This window comes from Hyperoodon ampullatus (genome assembly GCF_949752795.1).
Source record: "Hyperoodon ampullatus genome assembly, chromosome: 10".
Lineage (NCBI taxonomy): Eukaryota > Metazoa > Chordata > Mammalia > Artiodactyla > Ziphiidae > Hyperoodon > Hyperoodon ampullatus.
The window spans coordinates 39,139,967-39,160,623 of NC_136923.1; the positions used below are offsets into that span (position 1 = coordinate 39,139,967).

The window sequence follows — 20,657 nt, forward strand, 5'->3', positions numbered from 1 at the left end:
TGACCTTTAGGAAGGGTTGTCCCAGTATTCAAATATAGGTCAATAGGTTGATTTAAGCAGAGTTTTAAATCACAACCTTAAAATGTTTCGTAAGTAGCCACAACGGTTTGCTCTGAGAGAGTGTCCTAGGCTCAAGAGTTAGCCAGAAGCCCATGGGGTAAATGGCCACTTGCTTGGCTAAGGAGATGCAATACTTCCAAATGACAGTGGTGCTATCTGGTAGAGGTGATGTGCTTGAAAGCAAGAGTGGGACTCAGATAAGCCCTGAGGTCACGTGGAGACTGTTGAGGAGATTGGTTAGGTATGTTAAAAAACTTTAAATTTGTCTTCTATGGGGATCAATTCTATGGGCTGCAGCTTCTGGTTAATGGAATGTAGCCAGGATATTTCTGTATCAACCAGAGAAAATGAGACCTTCTTGGCTTGAACTCTCATAATGTAATATGGCAGGATTAATGAGAGGAAAACTATATAAATGATATTTACTCTAAGGGTGGGAGCCTGTCCTCCTGAGCTAGTAAGGAGAGAAAATACTGAGTGACCTGTGGAGACTAGGAGAGACTCCTCCTCTCTCCTTCCCAGGGGAAAAGATAGTTAAGGAATTGGGCATTTTCTCACATGTTCTTAACTATCAATAAAAGGGAGGAGAAAGCTCCCCTTAAACTATGTGCAAAGGTCTAAGCCCTGTGCAAAGCCATCTCTGGTAAAAGGCCACAGCTTTGTCACAATGTCAGTCACAGTCCAGTGTTGTGGAGGTAGGCTCCAAGTGGCAGCTGTCTGAGACTATGAGAAAAGCCCAGGGGCAGAGCTCTCCCTCAATTCCAGAGTAGGACTGAAATGGAGACAGAACACAGCATTGGGGTGTTTGGAGCAGCAGAGAGAATCAAAGGAGTGACTTCATACTTTTTCCTTCATCCCTGAACTGTTGGGTGAATTAACCATGAGGCTATTAAGTGATTTAATTGCTTCAGAGAAATATGAGCAGTATTGTTGTTAATCCTTAATTTTATTTCGTTAAACTACTCTCCAAAAGTAAAATTGTTGATTTTATGTTTTCCTGTTTTTTTCTAGGGGTGGTATCCAGGCATTCATCTTTTTTTTAAAAGTTCCCCAGGTCATTCTATGTGCAGATTTGAGAACTACCATTCTAGAGATTCATACTGATATATTAAAACGTGGCTAAAAGGATGTTCTGGGACTTCCCTGGTGGTACAGTGGTTAAGAATCCACCTGCCAATGCAGGGGACACAGGTTTGAGCCCTGGTCCAGGAAGATCCCACATGCCGTGGAGCAATTAAGCCTGTGCACCACAACTCCTGAAATCCGTGTGCCTAGAGCCTGTGCTCCGCAACAAGAGAAGCCACTGCAATGAGAAGCCCACTCACCGCAACTAGAGAAAGCCCGCACACAGCAACGAAGACCCAATGCAGCCAAAACTAAATAAATTTATTTAAAAAAAAAAATATATATATATATATATATATATAAAATAAAAGGGTGTTCCTTTAGCAGCAGCTGGTGTGTTTACATCCTTTACAGTCAGTGTGGCCGGGTCCACTAATGACATTTATCCAGACCCCAAACTTGCACTGTCCTTCCACAATTAGTGGAGGAAACAATGCCATAGTCTCTTTCTTTCGCTTTAAATAAACCTCTTGTTGGCTCGGGCAGAGGAGCTGGGGAGTCTGGGCCTGCGGTCCACCCTAGGCTTTGGGTTTGGGGAGGTGCCTGAGTTTGGCCGGGACCCCGGAAAAGGCGGTGCGGGATGATGCCACCGCCGACCCGGGTCAGGCCCCGCCCAGGTCTCTGCCGGGACCTGGCGCCCCGCCCCACCTCGCGGCGGCCGTGCACTGCGAACTACATTTCCCATAATGCACACCGAGGGCGGGCAGGGCCAGGCCCAGCGACTGGAGCCGGGCCTCCGCCACCAGAGGCTGGCGAGTGCTGTCTTCGTGAGCCGGCAGCCGGGCAAGGGGCTGTGGGAGGGAGCGGTGGCCTGCGCTGTGGCCATGTCTGTGTCTGCAGGGGGCCATGGTCCCGCGAACCTGAACCATCAGTCCGGGCCCGGCCGGACACCCGTGACCTCCCGGGGGTCCGGCAGAGGGCAGTGACCGGCAATCTCTGTGCTTCCTGACCCCTTCCCCTCCCCGAGAAACAGGTGAGTCCGACTGCCAACCCACGTGGCTTGGGGGCGCCGAGAGACTGGAGAGCTGTCATCTTTGAAGGGAGGGGCTTGAAGACTGGGGGCCCTTGCAGTCTACGCTGCCATTTGCGGTAGAAGGACTGGGTCTCTCTGGGACCGCTTCGCCGGTTCCCAGCTGGGAAATACAAAAGGCGAGGCCTGGAACTCTTCCTTCGGCTGGAAGGGCAAAGTCCTGTAGCCCCAACGCACACACATTCGGCCCAGCAGAGTGCTCTCAAAGACTGGCAGAGGTTGACTGTGGGGTGAGCAGGAAGCTCCTGAAAGTGTCTTGAGGCTTGGGACTTTGCCTTCAAGGGTGCCCTGGCTCAGATAACCAAGCTGCCTCTTGCACCTGTTGAGCCACACTTTCTGGGCTCGAGTTTGCTGGGGAGGGTGAGCAGCCTTTGTTAGAGAGGGGAGTGACCACTAGCAGTGACAAGTAGCAAGCTATACTCTCAGCATGGAGTAGGCATCCTGCTGAAGCAGTTACAGCACAGCCTCACTTGGACCCACTGCCACACATCCATGCATCCTGGCACCATCCTCCCAGATAGCCCACTCCCCAAAGGGTCAAGGCAGGATAGGGCACTGTCTAAGCAGGAAGAGGGAGCAAGAGTGGTAGGGACCCAGTAGGGAGGGGTTCTTGCAAGGCCCTTCCTCCCTCCAGGCCAGGCACCTAGAGGAGGGAGGCATACCAGAAGGGCTGATTGAGCTAACTTGTTTGGTGACATTGCTCAAAGGCACAGCAGAGCACTTCTAGGGAAAATAGCAAGCCCTGGAGGCTTCTAGAGAGGCTGCCTGAGAAGGGGCCCCAAGGGAGTATCTGGGACTGGTTCCAAGAGACCTCTCTTGCTTAACTGCTTCAGGCCCAGCCACCCAAGAGCTTCAGCCACACAGGTTATGGCTTCAGTGGGGTTTGGGGTGGGTTTTGCTATGAGTCATTCACCCTCCCTGCCTAGTTTCCAGTGTAAATGTCCAGAGAACTGTTTGCTTCACCAGGGCTTTTGGCTGGACCCCGATACTGGCCTTGGAGATATTGAGGTACTACATGATTTCAGGTGGTTGGAGAACTGTTTGGAAGGAGATGTCCACTAGCCCCAGCCAGCTGGCCCTGCCCTCACAACATGCAGATACCATGTTGGGTAGTACTCAGCCATGCTGGGCGCAGTTACCTAAATCCCACTGGGATCAGTGGGTAGTGGGCCCTCAGAGGTAAGCTGCTGTAGACCTTGTTTTGGTCTCTGAGCCAGAGGCGCAAGGCCACAGAGCAGGGGCATGTGGTAGAAAGGAGTTCAGCTTGGGAGAGACTGCTGGGAGCAGCAGGGAACCAATGGTCTGTCCTGCAACTTCAGGATGAATAGCCAGTTAGCCTGGAGGAACTCCCAGCCCTAGGCCCAAAGGAATCTCTTTGTCCCAGCATCACAAATGGGTCATTTCAGGCCAGAGCCCACCTGGCTTCATGAGGTCAGAAGCACGTCCTGTTCACTAAGGGCCTGGCTCAGGATGAGCAAACTCGCAAAGGACTGATTTACATGGCAGAGATTACTGGATCTGTGTATAAGTGCAGGTACACATGGTCTGAATAAGAATAATCATGATACGCTAAAGACAACTGAGTGTATATGTACCTACTCTGTGCCAGGGTAACCAAATTACATGGATTATCTCATTTAATCCTTCCACAACCTAATGAATCAGTGCTGTCATCATCCTCATTTCATAGGTGAGAAAGCTGAGATTTATAAAGCCAAGCCAGGTTAATACAGGTCCCTCTGACTCCAGAGCCATTGTTACTGAACACTGAACTGCTACCAAGGACAAGTCTTCCCTACAGGCAGGAGTCTCCCAAGGCTACATTGGAGCTGGGTGTTCTCTGAGGATCTTTCATCTTCTCCCTTCCAAAGTTATTTATCTGACAAATATTAATTAAAGTCCTCCTGCTTATGGAGCTGACATTCTGAAATTTGCGACAGCTCACAGGGTTACCTTCAATGTAGAAAAATAAAGCAGGGCAAGGGAGATAAGAATCCAGGATATTCCAGGAAGGCCTCTCTGATAAGGTAACACTTGAGCAGCAACCTGAAGGAAGTGACAGAGTGAGTCATGTAGATATTTGGCCAAGTAGTGGAATAGGTGAGGTGGGGGGCAGGGGGAAAAGTAGGGAGATGTGGTCCAGGCAGAAAGTTCAGCAAGAGCAAAGTTCTGAAGTGAAGGAATACTCAGGATTTACATTTACAGTATACTCAAGGAAAGCCATAATGTCAGTGTGGCTGGGTTGAAGCAAAGCAAGTAGGGGAAAGAACAGGAGATGAGGTTGAAGAAGTAATTTGGGGGGTGGGGTGCAGCGCGTGTAGACAGAGAGGTTCTTGTGCACCACTGTGAGGAAATTGGCTTTCTCACTGGGTGAGGTGTGACCGTTACAGACTAGTGAGCAAAGGGACTACATGACTTGACTTCTGTCTCAAGCAGATCACTTTGAGTGCCATGAGAAGGATAGACTACAGGGACAAGGACAGAAGTGGGGAGACTGGTTAAAAGACTGTTGCAATGCTGGAGAGGGTGTGGAGAAAAGGGAACCCTCTTGTACTGTTGGTGGGAATGTAAATTGATACAGTCACTATGGAGAACAGTATGGAGGTTCCTTAAAAAACTAAAAATAGAACTACCATATGACCCAGCAATCCCACTACTGGGCATATACCCTGAGAAAACCATAATTCAAAAAGAGTCATGTACCACAGTGTTCATTGCAGCACTGTTTACAATAGCCAGGACATTTACAATAGCCAGGACCTAAGTGTCCATCGGCAGATGAATGGATAAAGATGTGGCACATATATGCAATGGAATATTACTCAGTCATAAAAAGAAACAAAATTGAGTTATTTGTAGTGAGGTGGATGGACCTAGAGTCTGTCAAACAGAGTGAAGTAAGTCAGAAAGAGAAAAACAGATACCATATGCTAACACATATATGTGGAATCTAAAAAAAAAAAATGGTTCTGATGAACCTAGGGGCAGGACAGGAATAAAGACACAGACGTAGAGAATGGACTTGAGGACACGGGGAGGGGGAAGGGTAAGCTAGGATAAAGTGAGAGAGTGGCATTGACATATATACACTACCAAATGTAAAATAGATAGCTAGTGGGAAGCAGCCACGTGGCACAGGGAGATCAGCTGGCTGCTTTGTGACCACCTAGAGGGGTGGGATAGGGAGGGTGGGAGGGAGATGCAAGAGGGAGGGGATATGGGGATATTTGTATACGTATAGCTGATTCACTTTGTTACGCAGCAGAAACTAACACAACATTGTAAAGCAATTATACTCCAATAAAGATGTTAAAAAAAAAAAAAAAAGACTTGCAACAATCTGCTAGATAATGTTGACTGGGACCAATGTGGTAGTGGTGGAGGTGATGAGAAGTGGTCAGATTCTGAATATGGGTATTTCCCCATGGAACATCAGTAATCTGTTCCATGAAAGTTGGACATTCTGTCTGGAATCACTAACTTAGTATCTGTTTCCCACTTTTTTTTTGTCATTTAACTTTTTTTTTTTTTTTAACATTTTATTGAAGTATAGTTGATTTATGTGTTTCCCCATTATTTCAAATGGGAAAAAGTATAATGCTTCCTTCATCAACCCCAAATCCCCAATTTTCTAAAATGACACTAAAACACAAGGAAAATACATACCTAATATATGCCAAATAAATTATAATGTTAGGATACAAAATGCTTAAAACATTTCCTCCTGATCAAACAGTGTTGCTTTGATACAGCATCATGGCCTCTTTCAGTACCTGCAGATAGCCATGATGCAAGTAAACCCCTTTTGTTGGCACTCAACGATCTTCTATCAGTTCTATTTGAAATGTAATTTGAGGCTTTAAATGTAAATTCCTTTATTAAAAAATATAGATCAAGTGTTGATAATAGTTTTTTTTCTATGTAAACCTAAGCTCAATCAGTACAAGTTTGTTGTATTAGTTATCTATTGCTGTGTAACAAGTTATCCCAAAACTTAACAGCTCAAAACAATAATAAATATTTATTATCTCATACAGTTCCTGAGGGTCAGGAATTTGGAAGCATCTTAGCTGGATGGTTCAGGCCCAGTGTCTCTCATGAGGTTGCAGTCATTCAAAGGCATGACTGGGGCTAGATGATTTGCTTCCAAGACTGCTCGCTCACATGACTAGCACATTGGTACTGGCTGTTCTCAGGTTTCAGTTTCTTACCATGAGCTCCTCTCTTTAGGGCTGTTTGAGTGTCCTCACAACTGATGGCTGATGGTTGCACCTAGAGAGAGTGATCCAAGAGAACAAAGCAGAAGCCACAATGTCTTTTATGACCTAGCCTCAGAAGTCACACATTGTCATTTTCACATTATCCTGTTGGTGACATAGATTAGTTCTGCTCAGTGTGGGATGGGAGTATATAGACTTGAATGCTGGGAGTTGAGGATCACTGGGGACCATTTTGAAGGCTGGCTACCACAGCTGTGTATTAAAAACCAAGAGGCATTCTATGTGGCAAAGGTTAATCAGAGACATTTTGCTGGGTGTACCTGTATTCTGAAGTGAAGCTGACAAGATTTGCTGGTGGTTTGGTATATGAGGTATGGGAATAAGAGAGGCATAAGGGATGCCTCCAAGGTTTTTTGCTAAATAACTGGAAGTAACAAATTGTCTTTCACTGAGATGGAGAAAACTCTAGGAGGAACAACTTTTTAAGGGGATGATCAGGAACTCAGTTTTGATATAACTTTGAGATACTATAAGATATCCAAGGGCAAACATCAAGTAAACAGTTAAATGTGTGTGCCTCTGGAAGTCAGAAGAGAGATTAGGGCTGTGAATAAAATTTGGAATCATTAATTTATCAGTGAAATTTAAAACCATGAGACTGAATAAGGTCACCAAGGGATCGAATGAAGACAGAAAAGAGATCTAAGACCTGAAATCTTGGTCCCTCAACAGTAAGAAGAACTGTAAAGAGGACTTAGAAGGAGTTGTCCATGAGGTAGGAGAACCATGAAAGGAGAGTGATGTGCCAGAAGCCAAGAGAAGAAAGTGTTTTGAGAGAGAGGATATAATCATTGTGGCTGTTGAGTGAAGTGAGATGATCCTGGAGGTCATCTGGAGACCTTGAGGGAGCAGTGTTACTGGAGTAATAGTTGGAATGGATTCAAATGTGAATGGGAAAAGTGGAGAGACACCTGAGCGCTCCACATTTCCCAGTCCCTCTGGCCACATGACTAGTTCTGGCCAATCTGGACTTTGAAGTATTTAAGAGTTGGTACATGACCCTCCAGCCCTGTCTTCCATTGCCAGGTGATGACAGAGCTATAAGATGCTAGTAGCCTGGATTCTTGAATCACTGCCCGGAAGGGAGCTGTTCTGAATTGCTACTAAACCCACAGTACGTGAGCAAAAAATAAGCCTTTAGTGCTTGCTTCGGCAGCACATATACTAAAATTGGAACGATACAGAGAAGATTAGTGTGGCCCCTGTGCAAGGATGACACGCAAATTCCTGAAGCGTTCCATATTTTTTGGTTCAGGCGGTAATGCGAGTGACGGGGAGCAATGCGGGGCGGCAGATGAAGCTTCGCTCTCCCGCTGCTCACCTCCTGCTGTGCGGTCCACTTCCTAACAGCCCACGTCCCAGATAGAGGTCCGCAGCCTGGGAGTTGGGGACCCCTGCTGTATATAATGGAGTAAGCCTGTCAAATTATGAACTTGTAAATATATTAATACATATTATCCTTTAGAGATTATTTAAAATGCTTGCAAAATCTGTGAAGGTGGTCAAAAGGTACAAACTTCCAGTTATAAAATAAATAAATCCTGAGGATGTAATGTATAGCATGGTGACTATAATTAATAATGCTTGTATATTTGAAAGTTGCTAAGAGAGTAGGTATTAAAAGTTCTCATCACAAGAAAAAAATTTTGTAACTATGTGTGGTGATGGATGTTAACGAGACATGGTGGTGACCATTTTGCAATATATACAAATACTGAATCATTATGTTGTAGACCTGAAACTAATATAATGTTATACATAGATTATTTCTCAATAAAAAATGGCTTGCAATAAAAAAAAAAAAAAAGCCTTTAGGGAATTCCCTGGCAGTCCAGTGGTTAGGACTCTGCACTTCCATTGCCTGCGGCCCAAATTCAATCCCACAAGCCATGTGATATGGCCAAAACAAACAAAAAAAGCCTTTATGTGTAAAGCCTCTACCATTTTGGCACTCATTTGTTACACAGCATAGCCTAGCTTACGTGACTAATTAAACTCCAAGTACTGTTTACTGTTTTGAGGTTTGTTTGTTTGTTTTATAAAGGACAGCAAAAAAAAAAAAAAAGGTTGGTACCTAGAGGGGAATGTAGAGTTAAGGGGAGGTTTGTTTTAAGGTTTTAATTGAAATAAAACAAACATAAAGTTCACAAATCATAAGTACAGCTCAATGAATTATAACAGAATAAACACATCTAAGGGAAGGTGTTTTGAAAATGGAAGAAACATCAGTATATTGGTGATGGATAGGGGAGAAGGGGATACTGATGATCCGAGAGAGAGAGGGACAGCTGCTGAAGCCATATGCTTGGATGAGTGAGAGGGGCTGGAGTGGAGGCATTAGTGGAGCCCAGACAGCTCATCTTTAGTAAGAAGGAGGAAGGCAGAGTCTGACAGGTGAGGTGAGGTGGTAGTGGGAATCTTGAAAGTTCTCTTTTGCTGACTTCCGTGTCCTCAGTGAAATAGAAGGTAAGGTTATCACTGATGGTGCTGAGGGTGAGCACTGGAGAAAATGATGGAAGCTTGAGAAGAGAGAAGATGTGAAGCTATCCACTAGGGGAGTGGGAAAGTGAGTACACATAGAAATGTAGGGCATTCCCATTTAACGTAATTGTTCTGGACCCTCTCCTCAGAAAAAAGCACATACCAATCCAGGCCTCCATCCAAGGAGCCAGGTCCAGAAGCCCTGGCTACAACCCTGGGACTGGCAGTAGCAGCTTGCCCTCCGCCTGTATATGGACAGACTCATCTCTCTGGGGTCACTCTCTCTTTACATAGCAATGCAGACCCCACCTGGGCTTTTAGGTTAGCCTGTAAAATAATGGTCTCCAAGGTTCTCGTGTGGCCTGTGTCTTCTTGCTCAAGATCTGGACATGCCCTAGTTTCCTTAGCACCCACTGCCCTGGGCTCCGTGGTGTTGCGGTGGCTGTTTTGGCCAGTTTTGGATTGCTCCTCTTGGTCTCAGTCTCAGAGGAGACCTTTCTGGATGCCTCCCCAGGTTCCTGTTGAGGGCATGCAGCTTCTTAATTACTCTTCATCAGAAAAGGTGGACCACACCTTGGTCTTCTGGGCTCTGACCCTCGCTGGGAACCATCACTCTTGATTGTCCTGATGGACAGGATTGGTGGCCTAGAAAATCCCAAAAGGTAGATGTTCTCCCAAATAATCTTCCTTTGAAGATTATTCAAAGTGCACTCTGTGTGGGGTGATGCTGTTGGCCAGTGGTACCCAACCCCCACTTAACCCTGTGGTGCTCCGGGACCAGTGGGGGCGTGGCCATCAGGCCAGTCTCTGGCCCTGCCTCCCTGTCTGTCTGTTTTGCACATTGAACTGCTTTACAAGATTAATTTGAAGAAAGAATTCCATAGCTTACAACAAAGATGACAGAAGAGCTTGAAAATCAGTTCTTTGGGTACACTTGCAGGAGCTGCTTCCTAGGAACTTGTGGTCAGGGAGAGTTCTTAGACACAGGTAAGCGGGGCCCACACAAATGCTAGTGCTGGTGACACTGTTTGAAATCACTCTTCTCATGAACGTTTTTGAGCACCTACTTCATGCCAGGCTCAGGGTGGAGTCATTTGTCCAAGGTTACAGAGCTAGTAAGGGACAAGCCTCAGTTATTCCCTGTGGACTCTGCTCCAGGAGGGCAGGGACAGAGTCTGCTTTGCTCACACTAACACCAGTCCCCACGAGGCCCCTGGCCTGCCTGCAGTGCCTTCCTCATGAGTCTCTGACTCGTCTTCACTGCCCTTCTAGCCCATCCAGCCAAATTTCTCTTCCCTAAAGGGTTAGTGCCTCAGATGGAACCCCTCTCCTATGGATTGTTTGTTGCCTGCCAAATGAAGACCTTCATTCAGCCTGTCATTAAGAGACCTTAGAGGCTGATCCCAAGAGAGCCACCCAACTTTGTTATCCCTGACATCCACTCTTGGCCACCTCCACCTGGCCCTGAGGCTGCGGAAGGACTGGGAGATCAGGCTGAGTTTGTCCTTAGTGTCCATCAAATGGGCACTGAGAACTGACATGTCCATAGTTGTTTTTAACTGGAAAGGCGAGCCCTGGTGCCAAATTCAAAAGGTACAGAATGCAAGGAGAAAAGCAGGCTTAGGCCTGTTTACTCTGACTCACTTCGTTCACAGTAAATGTCTAAATATCAAAAAGAACTGATTTGTCAACTCAGTTTTGAATGGAGAAATGTTCATGGTAGGACGTACAGTGGAAGATATCAGGATACAGAATGGTTTCAATTCCCAGCTCCAGCGCTTCTTTCCTGTTGTGACATTGGGCAATGTACTTACACTCTCTCAGCTTCAGTTTCTTCATATATAAAGCTTGTCTGACAAGAGTGCCTGCCTCAGAGAAGAGTGATCAGGATTACATAAAAATCCACATAGGGACTGGGACTTCCCTGGAACTTCCAGGGGTAAAGAATATGCCTTCCAATGCAGGGGATGCGGGTTCGATCCCTGGTCAGGGAACTAAGATCCCACATGCCGCGGGGCAACTAAGCCCACGTGCCACAACTAGAGAGAGAAAAAAACCCTGCACACCACAACTAGAGAGAAGCTTGAGTGCCACAGCTAGGACCCGACACAGGGACTTCCCTGGTGGCGCAGTGGTTAAGAATCCACCTGCCAATGCAGGGGACACGGGTTTGATCCCTGGTCCAGGAAGATCCTGAAGATCGCAGAGCAACTAAGCCCGTGTGCCACAACTACTGAGCCTGCGCTCTGGAGCCCGTGCTCTGCAACGAGAAGCCACCGCAATGAGAAGCCCGCGCACCACAACGAAGCTTAGCTCCCACTCACCGCAACTAGAGAAAGCCCTCAAGCAGCAACGAAGACCCAACACAGCCAAAAAAAAAAAAAAAGTATATTTATTTATTTATTTTGGCTGCACCGGGTCTTAGTTGCATCAGGCAGGATCTTCATTGCAGCATGCAGGATCTTTAGTTGTGGCATGAGGGATCTTTAGTTGCAGCATGCTGCTCTTAGTTTTGGCATGCGGGATCTAGTTTCCTGACCAGGGATCGAACCAGGCTCCCTGTATTGGGAGCACAGAGTCTTAACCACTGGACCACCAGGCAAGTCCCCCATGCATTCTTTTATAATCAGAAAGAGAACAGCACGCTTCTTTAGAAGGGAATATTCAGAACCCATTCCCCAGAGGTTTGAGTTAGCTGGGTCCTGGTGAGGGATACTTTCCTGTACTTAACCACTCTTAATTATGCCAGTGACTCCTGCCACTAGCACCTTCCCCCTTACCCTCAATTATGCCTTTGTTTGCCCCACAGGAGAGCCCAAGGGATGGCTGCTGACATGCAGAGGAAGAGAAGCAACGAAGGCCCTGATGGCACGTTGGCTCCTTCTGATGGGCAGAGTGTGGAGAGAGCTGAGAGCCCCACACCAGGACTGGCCCAGGGAATGGAGCCAGGTACGGGCAGGGTGCGCAGCCCCAGCTAGCTTACAGCTAGAGCAGCCTCCAGGGCAATCGGGATTCCCAACCACTCTTTCACTGTCACTCATTCATGCATGTGTTCACTCACTTGTTAGCTATTTGTCATGTGCTGGGGATACTGCAGGGATCCAGGCTCAGTGTGCATCTGGCCTTCCTCTCCACTTCATGTTGTGCCACTTGCCCTGTGCTGTCTTGCCACCAGTGTGGGCTCTCCTCCTATTTCCTGTGTCCACAGGTACCTCCCTGGCTCCTTCTCTCTCCCTCAGCTCTCAACTTAAATGTCACCTCCTCACAAGAGAGGCCTACTCTGACCATGCTCTGCACAGAGCACTAGTTATTTTGTAGTCTTATTTGTGTCTGTATGTATTGCCCATCTCTCTTGTCCACAAGATTGTGAGCTCTTTGAGCACAGAGCTGTTGTATCCCCAATGCCTGGTACAGTGCTGAACTCATAATAGAGACTCAAAGCATATCTCTTGAACTCTTCTGTCCAAAAAAAAAATCAGTAAAGGAAAACTGACATGGTCCCTGCCTTGGGGGAGCCACAGGCTAGTGAGAGCATTCCAGTGGAGGGGGTTAGGAACCATGGGTCCCTGCGCAGGGTCAGGGAGCCTTCTCCCAGGGAGAGAGATTTGCTGAGCACAGGAGGTATTCCAGGCACCGGGCGAGGTGCTGGGCACACAGCAGTGAAAAACCAGGTTCCTGCCCATGAGGGGGAACCTACTGCAGTTGGGGAGAAGGGCAATAACTGATAAGTGCCCCAAGAGAAGTTAAGGAGGGGATATGATAGAGTGCCTGGGTTTGGGGGTCAGATGACAGGGACAACTAACATCTTTGCTGTGAGCTGAAGTGTGACAGGGAGCTGGCATGCAAGGAGGTGGGAGTGCCTTCCAGGCAGAGGAAACAGGAGATGCAGAGGCCCTGAGGTAGGCGGGGGATATCCAAAGAGCAGATGCACGAAGGGCTGTGAGATGAGAGTGAGAGGGGCAGGCAGATACTGGCTACCACCGCAGCCTTGAGGGGTTGGGGTCTTATTCCCAGGGTGAGGGGAGGAGGCTGGTGGGCTGTAAGTCACAGCAAAGCATGACTTGTAGCCAGAGGGAACAGTGGCTTGCCTCATCAGGACAAGCAGAGTACTGTATTGGGCACCTTGCTGGTGAGGTGGTCTGCCAGAAGCTACCGCTCTAAACACCGGTGCTTTTGGCTGGCAGGTGCCGGACAGGAGGGTGCCATGTTCGTCCATGCCCGTTCCTACGAGGACCTGACTGAATCAGAGAATGGGGTGGCTTCTGGGGAGAGCCCCAAGGAGGGTGCTGGCGGTCCCCCACCTCTGCCTACAGACATGCGCCAGATCAGCCAGGACTTCAGTGAGCTGAGTACCCAGCTGACGGGTGTCGCCCGAGACCTGCAGGAGGAGATGCTTCCAGGAAGCTCTGAGGACTGGCCGGAGTCCCCAGGGGCAGCAGGGCGACCAGCCACAGAGCCCTCAAGGGAGGGCACTGGTGAAGGGGATGAGGAGGAGACTGCTGAGGCATGGCGCCTGCACCAGAAGCATGTCTTCGTGCTGAGCGAGGCGGGGAAGCCTGTGTACTCCCGCTATGGGTCAGAGGAGGCACTTTCCAGCACCATGGGTGTCATGGTGGCCCTGGTGTCCTTCCTGGAGGCTGACAAGAATGCCATCCGTTCCATCCATGCAGGTGAGCCACCAGGAGGTGGGTGCCGGGAGGTCTCCCTGGCCAGGAGAGACCATACCAGGTTTCGGACTCCCAGGGACTAGAGGGCTGGGATGTGCTGTGTGACCAAAGGTAGTCCCTCCGCCTCACCGAGCCCCAGGTCCTCATTTGAACACGGGAAAACAACATTGACTCCTTCATAGGGCTGTTGTGAGGGCCAAAGGTGGCTCGCACGTGGGCTTTGCCCTTGGAGAAGGTGAGAAGCTGGGGGAGGTGGCCAAAAAAATCCCAGATCTTGAGCCCCACCCAGCTTTTGCCACTTAGCCCAAGAATGTGTGTCTTTCTGAAGTGCTTCCTGCGTTTTAGCTGGTCCCAGTCTGTGAAACAAGTGGCAGGAAAGGGGAAGGGGGCCCATGGGCATCTGTTTTTCTTTGATCCTGAAGTCCCCTCTGTGTGCACAGTTCTGAGGGGAGGTGGAGAGATTGTGGAAGGCTGCGTGGGAAAAGCGGGGCTCTGAGGGTGCTAGGGCAGGCCAATCAGGGAGGGCTTTCCGGAGAAGGGCTGAAGCTGACACCACCCCTATCCATCCGCCCCATCAGATGGCTACAAGGTAGTATTCGTGCGCCGGAGCCCACTGGTGCTGGTGGCGGTGGCCCGCACGCGGCAGTCGGCACAGGAACTGGCGCAAGAGTTGCTCTACATCTACTACCAGATCCTGAGCCTTCTTACGGGCGCGCAGCTGAGCCACATCTTCCAGCAGAAGCAGAACTATGACCTGCGGCGCCTGCTCTCGGGCTCTGAGCGCATCACGGACAACCTGCTGCAGCTCATGGCGCGAGACCCCAGTTTCCTGATGGGGGCGGCGCGCTGCCTGCCCCTGGCGGCGGCCGTGCGCGACGTCGTGAGTGCCAGCCTGCAGCAGGCGCGCTCCCGCAGCCTCGTCTTCTCCATTCTGCTGGCGCGCAACCAGCTCGTGGCGCTTGTGCGCCGCAAGGACCAATTCCTGCACCCCATCGACCTGCACCTGCTCTTCAACCTCATAAGTTCCTCCTCGTCCTTCCGCGAGGGCGAGGCCTGGACGCCCGTGTGCCTGCCCAAATTCAACGCAGCCGGCTTCTTCCACGCACACATCTCTTACCTGGAGCCTGACACGGATCTCTGCCTGCTGCTCGTCTCCACCGACCGTGAGGACTTCTTTGCAGTGTCTGACTGCCGCCGCCGCTTTCAGGAGCGCCTGCGGAAGCGCGGAGCGCACCTGGCGCTGCGGGAGGCACTGCGCACACCTTACTACAGTGTTGCCCAAGTGGGCATCCCTGACCTGCGCCACTTCCTCTATAAGTCAAAGAGCTCGGGACTCTTCACCAGGTGAGGGAGGGCCTTGGGGACACTGCTTGAGGGAGACAAGGGCGTGGGAGGGGGGCGGCCGGTTGGGCCTGAGCTCTGATGCAGTCTTGAAGCTGACGACCCCTCTGGGAATGGACCGACCTGCTGTGTCTGTTTGACTCTGATACCAGGGACCCAAACCCCCTATCACCCTACTCCCCATCAGCATACACCTCTCTACTTCAGTCATTTCCCATAAGGCCTTGAAATACCCAATACACCCAGGGAAGGAAGCTGGAACAGAGGTCTCCTCTGTTTGGTCAGTTTGGTCCAGCCCAGGATGCAAAACTCCACTTCCTTCTCCAGCAGAGGGGCTGGGGCCAGATGAGGCATCTTCTATCCTCCTTTTACCCCTTTTTGGTCCAGAGGGTTCCTGGCTCACTTTTCCTCCATCTCAGACCTGTCACTCTGTCTAGGACACCTAAACCCAGATTGGCTTCTCCAAGGGAGGGTCACCAAAGATGCCATGAACTTGGGGGAGAGGGGAGAACAGGGCTCCAGTCTGGGTGGGCCCAGCTTTGTCCTGGGGAGTCTTCAGTGGTGAGGAGACAATGCCTTGTCCTGGGGTGGGGGAGGGGCATTTGGAGGGTAGGACACATGGTGGAGTCTCCCTGGCTAGGAATAGGTGTTTCTGGATCTCCAGAGAAGCCAGTGGAAGTCATTCCTTTGCGAACCTACTCCCCCATCTCCAGCCCTGAGATCGAGGCCCCGTACACGAGTGAAGAGGAGCAGGAGCGGCTGCTGGGCCTCTACCAGTACCTGCACAGCCGCGCCCACAATGCCTCCCGCCCACTCAAGACTATCTACTACACGGGCCCTAACGAGAACCTCCTGGCTTGGGTAAGGCAGCCCTGGGATGGGCTGGGCTTCATCGGGGTCCTGGGCAAGGGCCACGAGGGTTGTCTAATCTGGATGACCACCCTGTGCCCCCTTCCTCCAGGTGACAGGTGCCTTTGAGCTCTACATGTGCTACAGCCCCCTGGGGACCAAGGCGTCGGCCGTCAGTGCCATCCATAAACTGATGCGCTGGATCCGCAAAGAAGAAGACCGCCTCTTCATCCTCACGCCCCTCACGTACTGATGAGAATGTGTGTGGGCTCAGCCCTCCTAGGCACACCAGGCTGTGGAAGCCATGGGAGCTTCCAGGTGGGGCTGGCCTCTCTGGCCCAGGCAGCAGGCAGGGACTGTGGGTTGGTGTGTGCATTAAAGTGCTTTGGGGAAGACACCTGTGGGCCTTGTCCTTGGTTCCTTCACTCTCACTCACATACAGACGCTGGATCCTCCTCCCTAGGCCCTGCCCATGCTTCCCCATGCACAGCATCGCATGTGCTCAGAGTCGGCCCCGGGCTAGGGCAGTTTTCATTCAGCTGAAGTCCTGCCACATGTAAAGTGTTCTCTAGCACCCCACTGGCCTTCCCCACCACAACCAACCTCCCGTGACGCCCCACCCCACACTCAGTCTGAGCCCCTGGTGCCTCCCCTGTCACTCCTAGGTGGGATTCCCAGCTTTATGGCCTGAAGGACCACCCAACCGCCTGGGAGCCCTGACTGTGGCTCTGCTTAGTGGACTGCTGTAGTTCAGCAGGGGCTGAGCTGAGTAAGACAGGGACAGTCAAGTGGAGAGAGTCTGAGCCCAGGCATGGGTGGGAGCCCTTGGTGAGGTGGCCCAGTGTTCAGCACAAATTCAGAGTCCAGCCTCACTATAGCTGTAGGCCTCTGGGGAAACTATTCCAGCTTAGGGTTCCTCATGAAGGCTGTCCACCTCAGCTCCCCTACCTCCAGCCAGCACATTCCTCAGGATGGCCCCCAGGAGTGAGCCAGAAGACCTGAAAGAAGACCCAGCTGACCTCTGGGGCAAGAGTGGACCCTGCCCTAAGAAGGGCTGATGCCCTTTTCAGTCACCCTGTTCCCTGGCATGGCCCAGCCTACATGGGTCACCAGGAGGCTCAGCAGTGAAGGCCCAGCCCCATTCACTCTACCATGAGACCTTCTTAGGACAGAGCCCAAGGCACAGTGCAGAAAGCTTCTACCTTCCTGCTGGGGGCTCTCCCAGTTATGCCACAACTGAACCATCTCATTGGCCAGGGAAACAGAAGACCTAGGAAGTGTTTGGGAGAATAGTCTCCATGGAATATGGTCTTCAGACTATAGAGTGAATCACCTTCATGCAGTCTCTGAGTGCTGGACCAAGATACTCTGCCACTAAAACCAACCCATGCTGGAGAATGTGTCTTGGTAGGTGGCATAGGCCAAGGATGCACTGGAATGAGTCACTTGCTGTCCCAGGAAATGGCAGCACAGCCCCTGCCCTTGGCCCCACCCCAGATCACATTAGAATGGGTATGGCCAGCAGGCCACCTGCCCAGACCCCAAAGCCCCTATGGAGCAGCCACAGGCTTGGTGGGTGCTGCTTACACTGCCCACATGCCCTGGGTCTCTTTTCTGTCTGCTTGCTGTTTCTGTTCCTTCCCTGAATCCTGGAAAGGGCACCAAACCACCGACTCTGGGGCAAGGGTGATGCCAGGCTAGCTGTCTCTGACTGCTACCAGTGTTCTTCTGGTCAGCGGTCAGCCTCCAGGTGTCCCTGCTGGCTACCCTGATCCCTGAAGGGCTTCCAGCTTCTTGCCGTTCAGCACCTATTCTGGGTGGGGGTGGGAAGAGATAGTCACAATTAGATAAGTGTGTATACCTAGGACAGTAGGCACCTAGGAGTGCGGGGTTTACCTGTTTGGGGAGCAAGGAAGGGACAACAGGCAAACAGGAAAGGTGTTCCTAGTGGGGCAACGAGCATGTGCAAAGGGATGAACCTGGTGTGAAACCTGGTATGGTAAAGAACCTTGTCCGACTGGGTAACAGTGAAGCTGGAGGAGTCTTTAAAGCCTAGGGTTCTCAAACTCAGTAGAAGGCTGGCAGTGGGGAGCCACAGAATGTTTTTTTGTTTTTGGGGTTTTTTTTGCGGTACGCAGGCCTCTCACTGTTGTGGCCTCTCCCGTTGCGGAGCACAGGCTCCGGATGCGCAGGCTCAGCAGCCATGGCTCACGGGCCCAGCCGCTCCGCGGCATGTGGGATCCTCCCGGACCGGGGCACAAACCCGCGTCCCCTGCATCGGCAGGCGGACTCCCAACCACCGCGCCACCAGGGAAGCCCCACAAAATGTTTTAAAGCTGCAGAGTGACATGGTCATATTGTGGTTACAGAGGGCCCCCTGCTGTCACTAGGATGATCTCTTTGCGTTGGAGAAAGAGGCTGGCACTAGTTCTCTGGAGTAGTGTTCAGAGGGGAGTGAGAGCCCAAAGAGGGCAAAGTGGCTAGCACTCCTTCAAGGTGACAAATGCAAGGGCAGTGGGGTAGGTCCTTAGCTGAACGTGGGCCAGGCCTTGTGAATTCACCTTGAGAAGGCGCTTGTATTCGGCACTGCAAGGCTCCATTAGCTGACTTCCCCCACATGGCTTGCCTGCCCCCCTCCCACAGACCAAGTGGATGAGGAGGGAGGAAAGGGCACTCTGTGGATGCCTGCTGTCAAAGACCAAGGCTACCTCAGAGGAGATGCCAGCCTGGGGGCAGCCAACAGCTTGGCCACATGATGGCAGCAGAGAACCAACTGTTGACTGCTGCACACCCACCCCCAAAACAGGTGAATGGGGAGGACCCCTCAAGTTTCCTCCCAACCCCTAGAAGTCTCTCCCAATGTCCTGAGGCAGAATAGGGGTCACAAGAACCCATGTCTCAGCACCGGGCAGGGAATGTTTCATATCAGTTTTGCCCTGCATGACTATCTTTAGAAATGTTGACTGTGGAACACAGGAATGGTGCCATAATTTCTGATGTGTGTTTATTCATTTCCGGGTCAATTCTGGTTAGCGAAGGGAGTGCCTTTTATGTTGCCTCAGGCACGGTATACTCCCAGCACTGGGTGTGGCCGCCCCCGTGCTGTTTGCACCCTGTCACCAGATGCTCATTAAGCTCCAGCCTGGAGGGATAGGGGAGTCCAGCATTAGGAATGGGGGATGGGGGGAGTCAGGTATCCAGAGTAAACTGTGCTGGGGTAGGTGTAGCACAGGGTCTGTGGGACCCACAAAATGGACTTGTCACCGCCTGGATCAGGTAGGCTTCCTGGAGGAGATGCCACCTAAGTTGCAAGAGAAGGAAGGGAAAAGCGTGCTCCTGGAAGGAAGAACAAGGAGTATGGGCTGGATGGTGAGTAGAGGAGATAACTCTTAGAATCAGGCTGAATCCTGTTGGGCTGAGGGCTCCTCTCCCCACCCCCACCCGTTACCCTCCAAAGCTCTGGGACTCACAGTTCACAGGTCCCTCAGACCTCAGCCATGGGCCACCCTGTGATGCTTGCTTTCCCTCCCTCCAGGGTCCAGGCCCACCTGGCTGAAGGGGATGTCAGGCTAAGGATATCCCCCAGGGCCCCCCTCTAGTGTTGCGGGGAGCCAGTTACCAAGGAGCAGAGGCTGAGAGATGGCAAGAGCAGACCTGAGTTGACTCCCCTACCCCTGCCCCGCACATATCACAGCCTGGAGAGAGAACTCTGGGTAACCACCTAGTGAGAACTACACCCTCATTTCAGAGACTGAGAGGCTGAGGCCCAGCATGGCTTACAGAGCAGGTTAGAGGTGCCCTGAGAGCCAAAGCCCGTGTTTCCCTCATATCAGGGAGGCCCTGGAGCAGAGCCAGGAATGAAGGCCAACCTTTTGTGTTTTATTGTCCCCATCCTACAGCTGCCACCTACTGAGGCAGCAGTGGACAGACCAGAGCTAGGGATGGGCCTCCACATAAGTTGCTTCTCCTCTGACTCTAAAGTCCAGCCAACAGGGCTGGCCCTATCTTATAAATCCCACCTGCCCTGGGCAGGCGGGATGCAATGCACCATCCTGACACCATCCTGTCACTGTCAGCCCAGGGCAGGCCCACAGAGGGATAGTCCCTGCCCACAGAGGCTAGTGCCACTCCTGGGGTCTCTCCACACCTCCCCTCTGGTTCTCCACACATTCCTGGCCTCTGTTCCCCACACGGTGGGTCCCCCAGGCCCTGCCCGGAATGAGTGTCTGAGGATGTTGCTGTATCCTGGCGCTGAGAGAAGAAATAGGCCAGGTGGTCCTCAAATGCGCTGGGGCAACACGCCCCCTCACTTCGCCCAGTCGGTCGTGGGGGGCGGGACGGGACAGCTCAGATCTACTTAACCTCTCTCCAGGCCACTCCACGCACACCCACCCGCAGGCCACTGAGAAAAAGGGGACCAAGTATAGTTGTAGGGCCCAGGCTTCCGAGGGCCAGGAAAGTCGAACAGGCAGAAGGGCTGGGCTAGGCCAGGCGTAGAGCAGGCCCCGCCCACAGGCCCCGCCTCCACATCCTGGCCCCGCCCGCCCCGCCCCTGGCACTCAGACAGACTTTGCTCCAAGCACCGGCTGGGAACGGCAGCTGGGGCAACAGGTGGGGCGGCCTCTCTGCGTGTGTCCCCGCCCGCGCCAGGTGCTCAGACCCGAGGGCAGGAGAAGGCGGTGGGCATCTCAGGAGTCCCGGTGGGGTCGGTGCCCCAGGGCTCCCAGGACCTGCGCTCGACGCTTGTCCGAACCCAGACTTCTCATCGGCTCCCAGCCAGGCTTAGGCCTGCAGGAACCTCCGCGGGGCCCCATTTGGGCCTCG

General features: G+C 51.4%; 1 protein-coding gene across 2 annotated transcripts; it reads left to right on the forward strand.

Moving 5' to 3' along the window:
* Window positions 1-11,785: 11,785 nt before the first annotated feature.
* MON1A (MON1 homolog A, secretory trafficking associated) lies at window positions 11,786-16,228 on the forward strand (the record flags this gene model as incomplete). 2 transcript variants are annotated; one of them, XM_079712454.1, is made up of 5 exons in its annotated part: window positions 11,786-11,925; window positions 13,161-13,646; window positions 14,222-14,987; window positions 15,698-15,845; window positions 15,946-16,228. In XM_079712454.1, 5 exons carry the CDS (start codon window positions 11,799-11,801, stop codon window positions 16,084-16,086), a joined length of 1,668 nt encoding a protein of 555 aa, XP_079568580.1. In that variant the 3' UTR covers window positions 16,087-16,228. The 2 variants fall into 2 exon arrangements, with proteins under 2 accessions (XP_079568580.1, XP_079568581.1); XM_079712455.1 differs by lacking the exon at window positions 13,161-13,646 and having other exon boundaries at window positions 11,799-11,925.
* Between the last annotated feature and the right edge of the window lie 4,429 nt (window positions 16,229-20,657).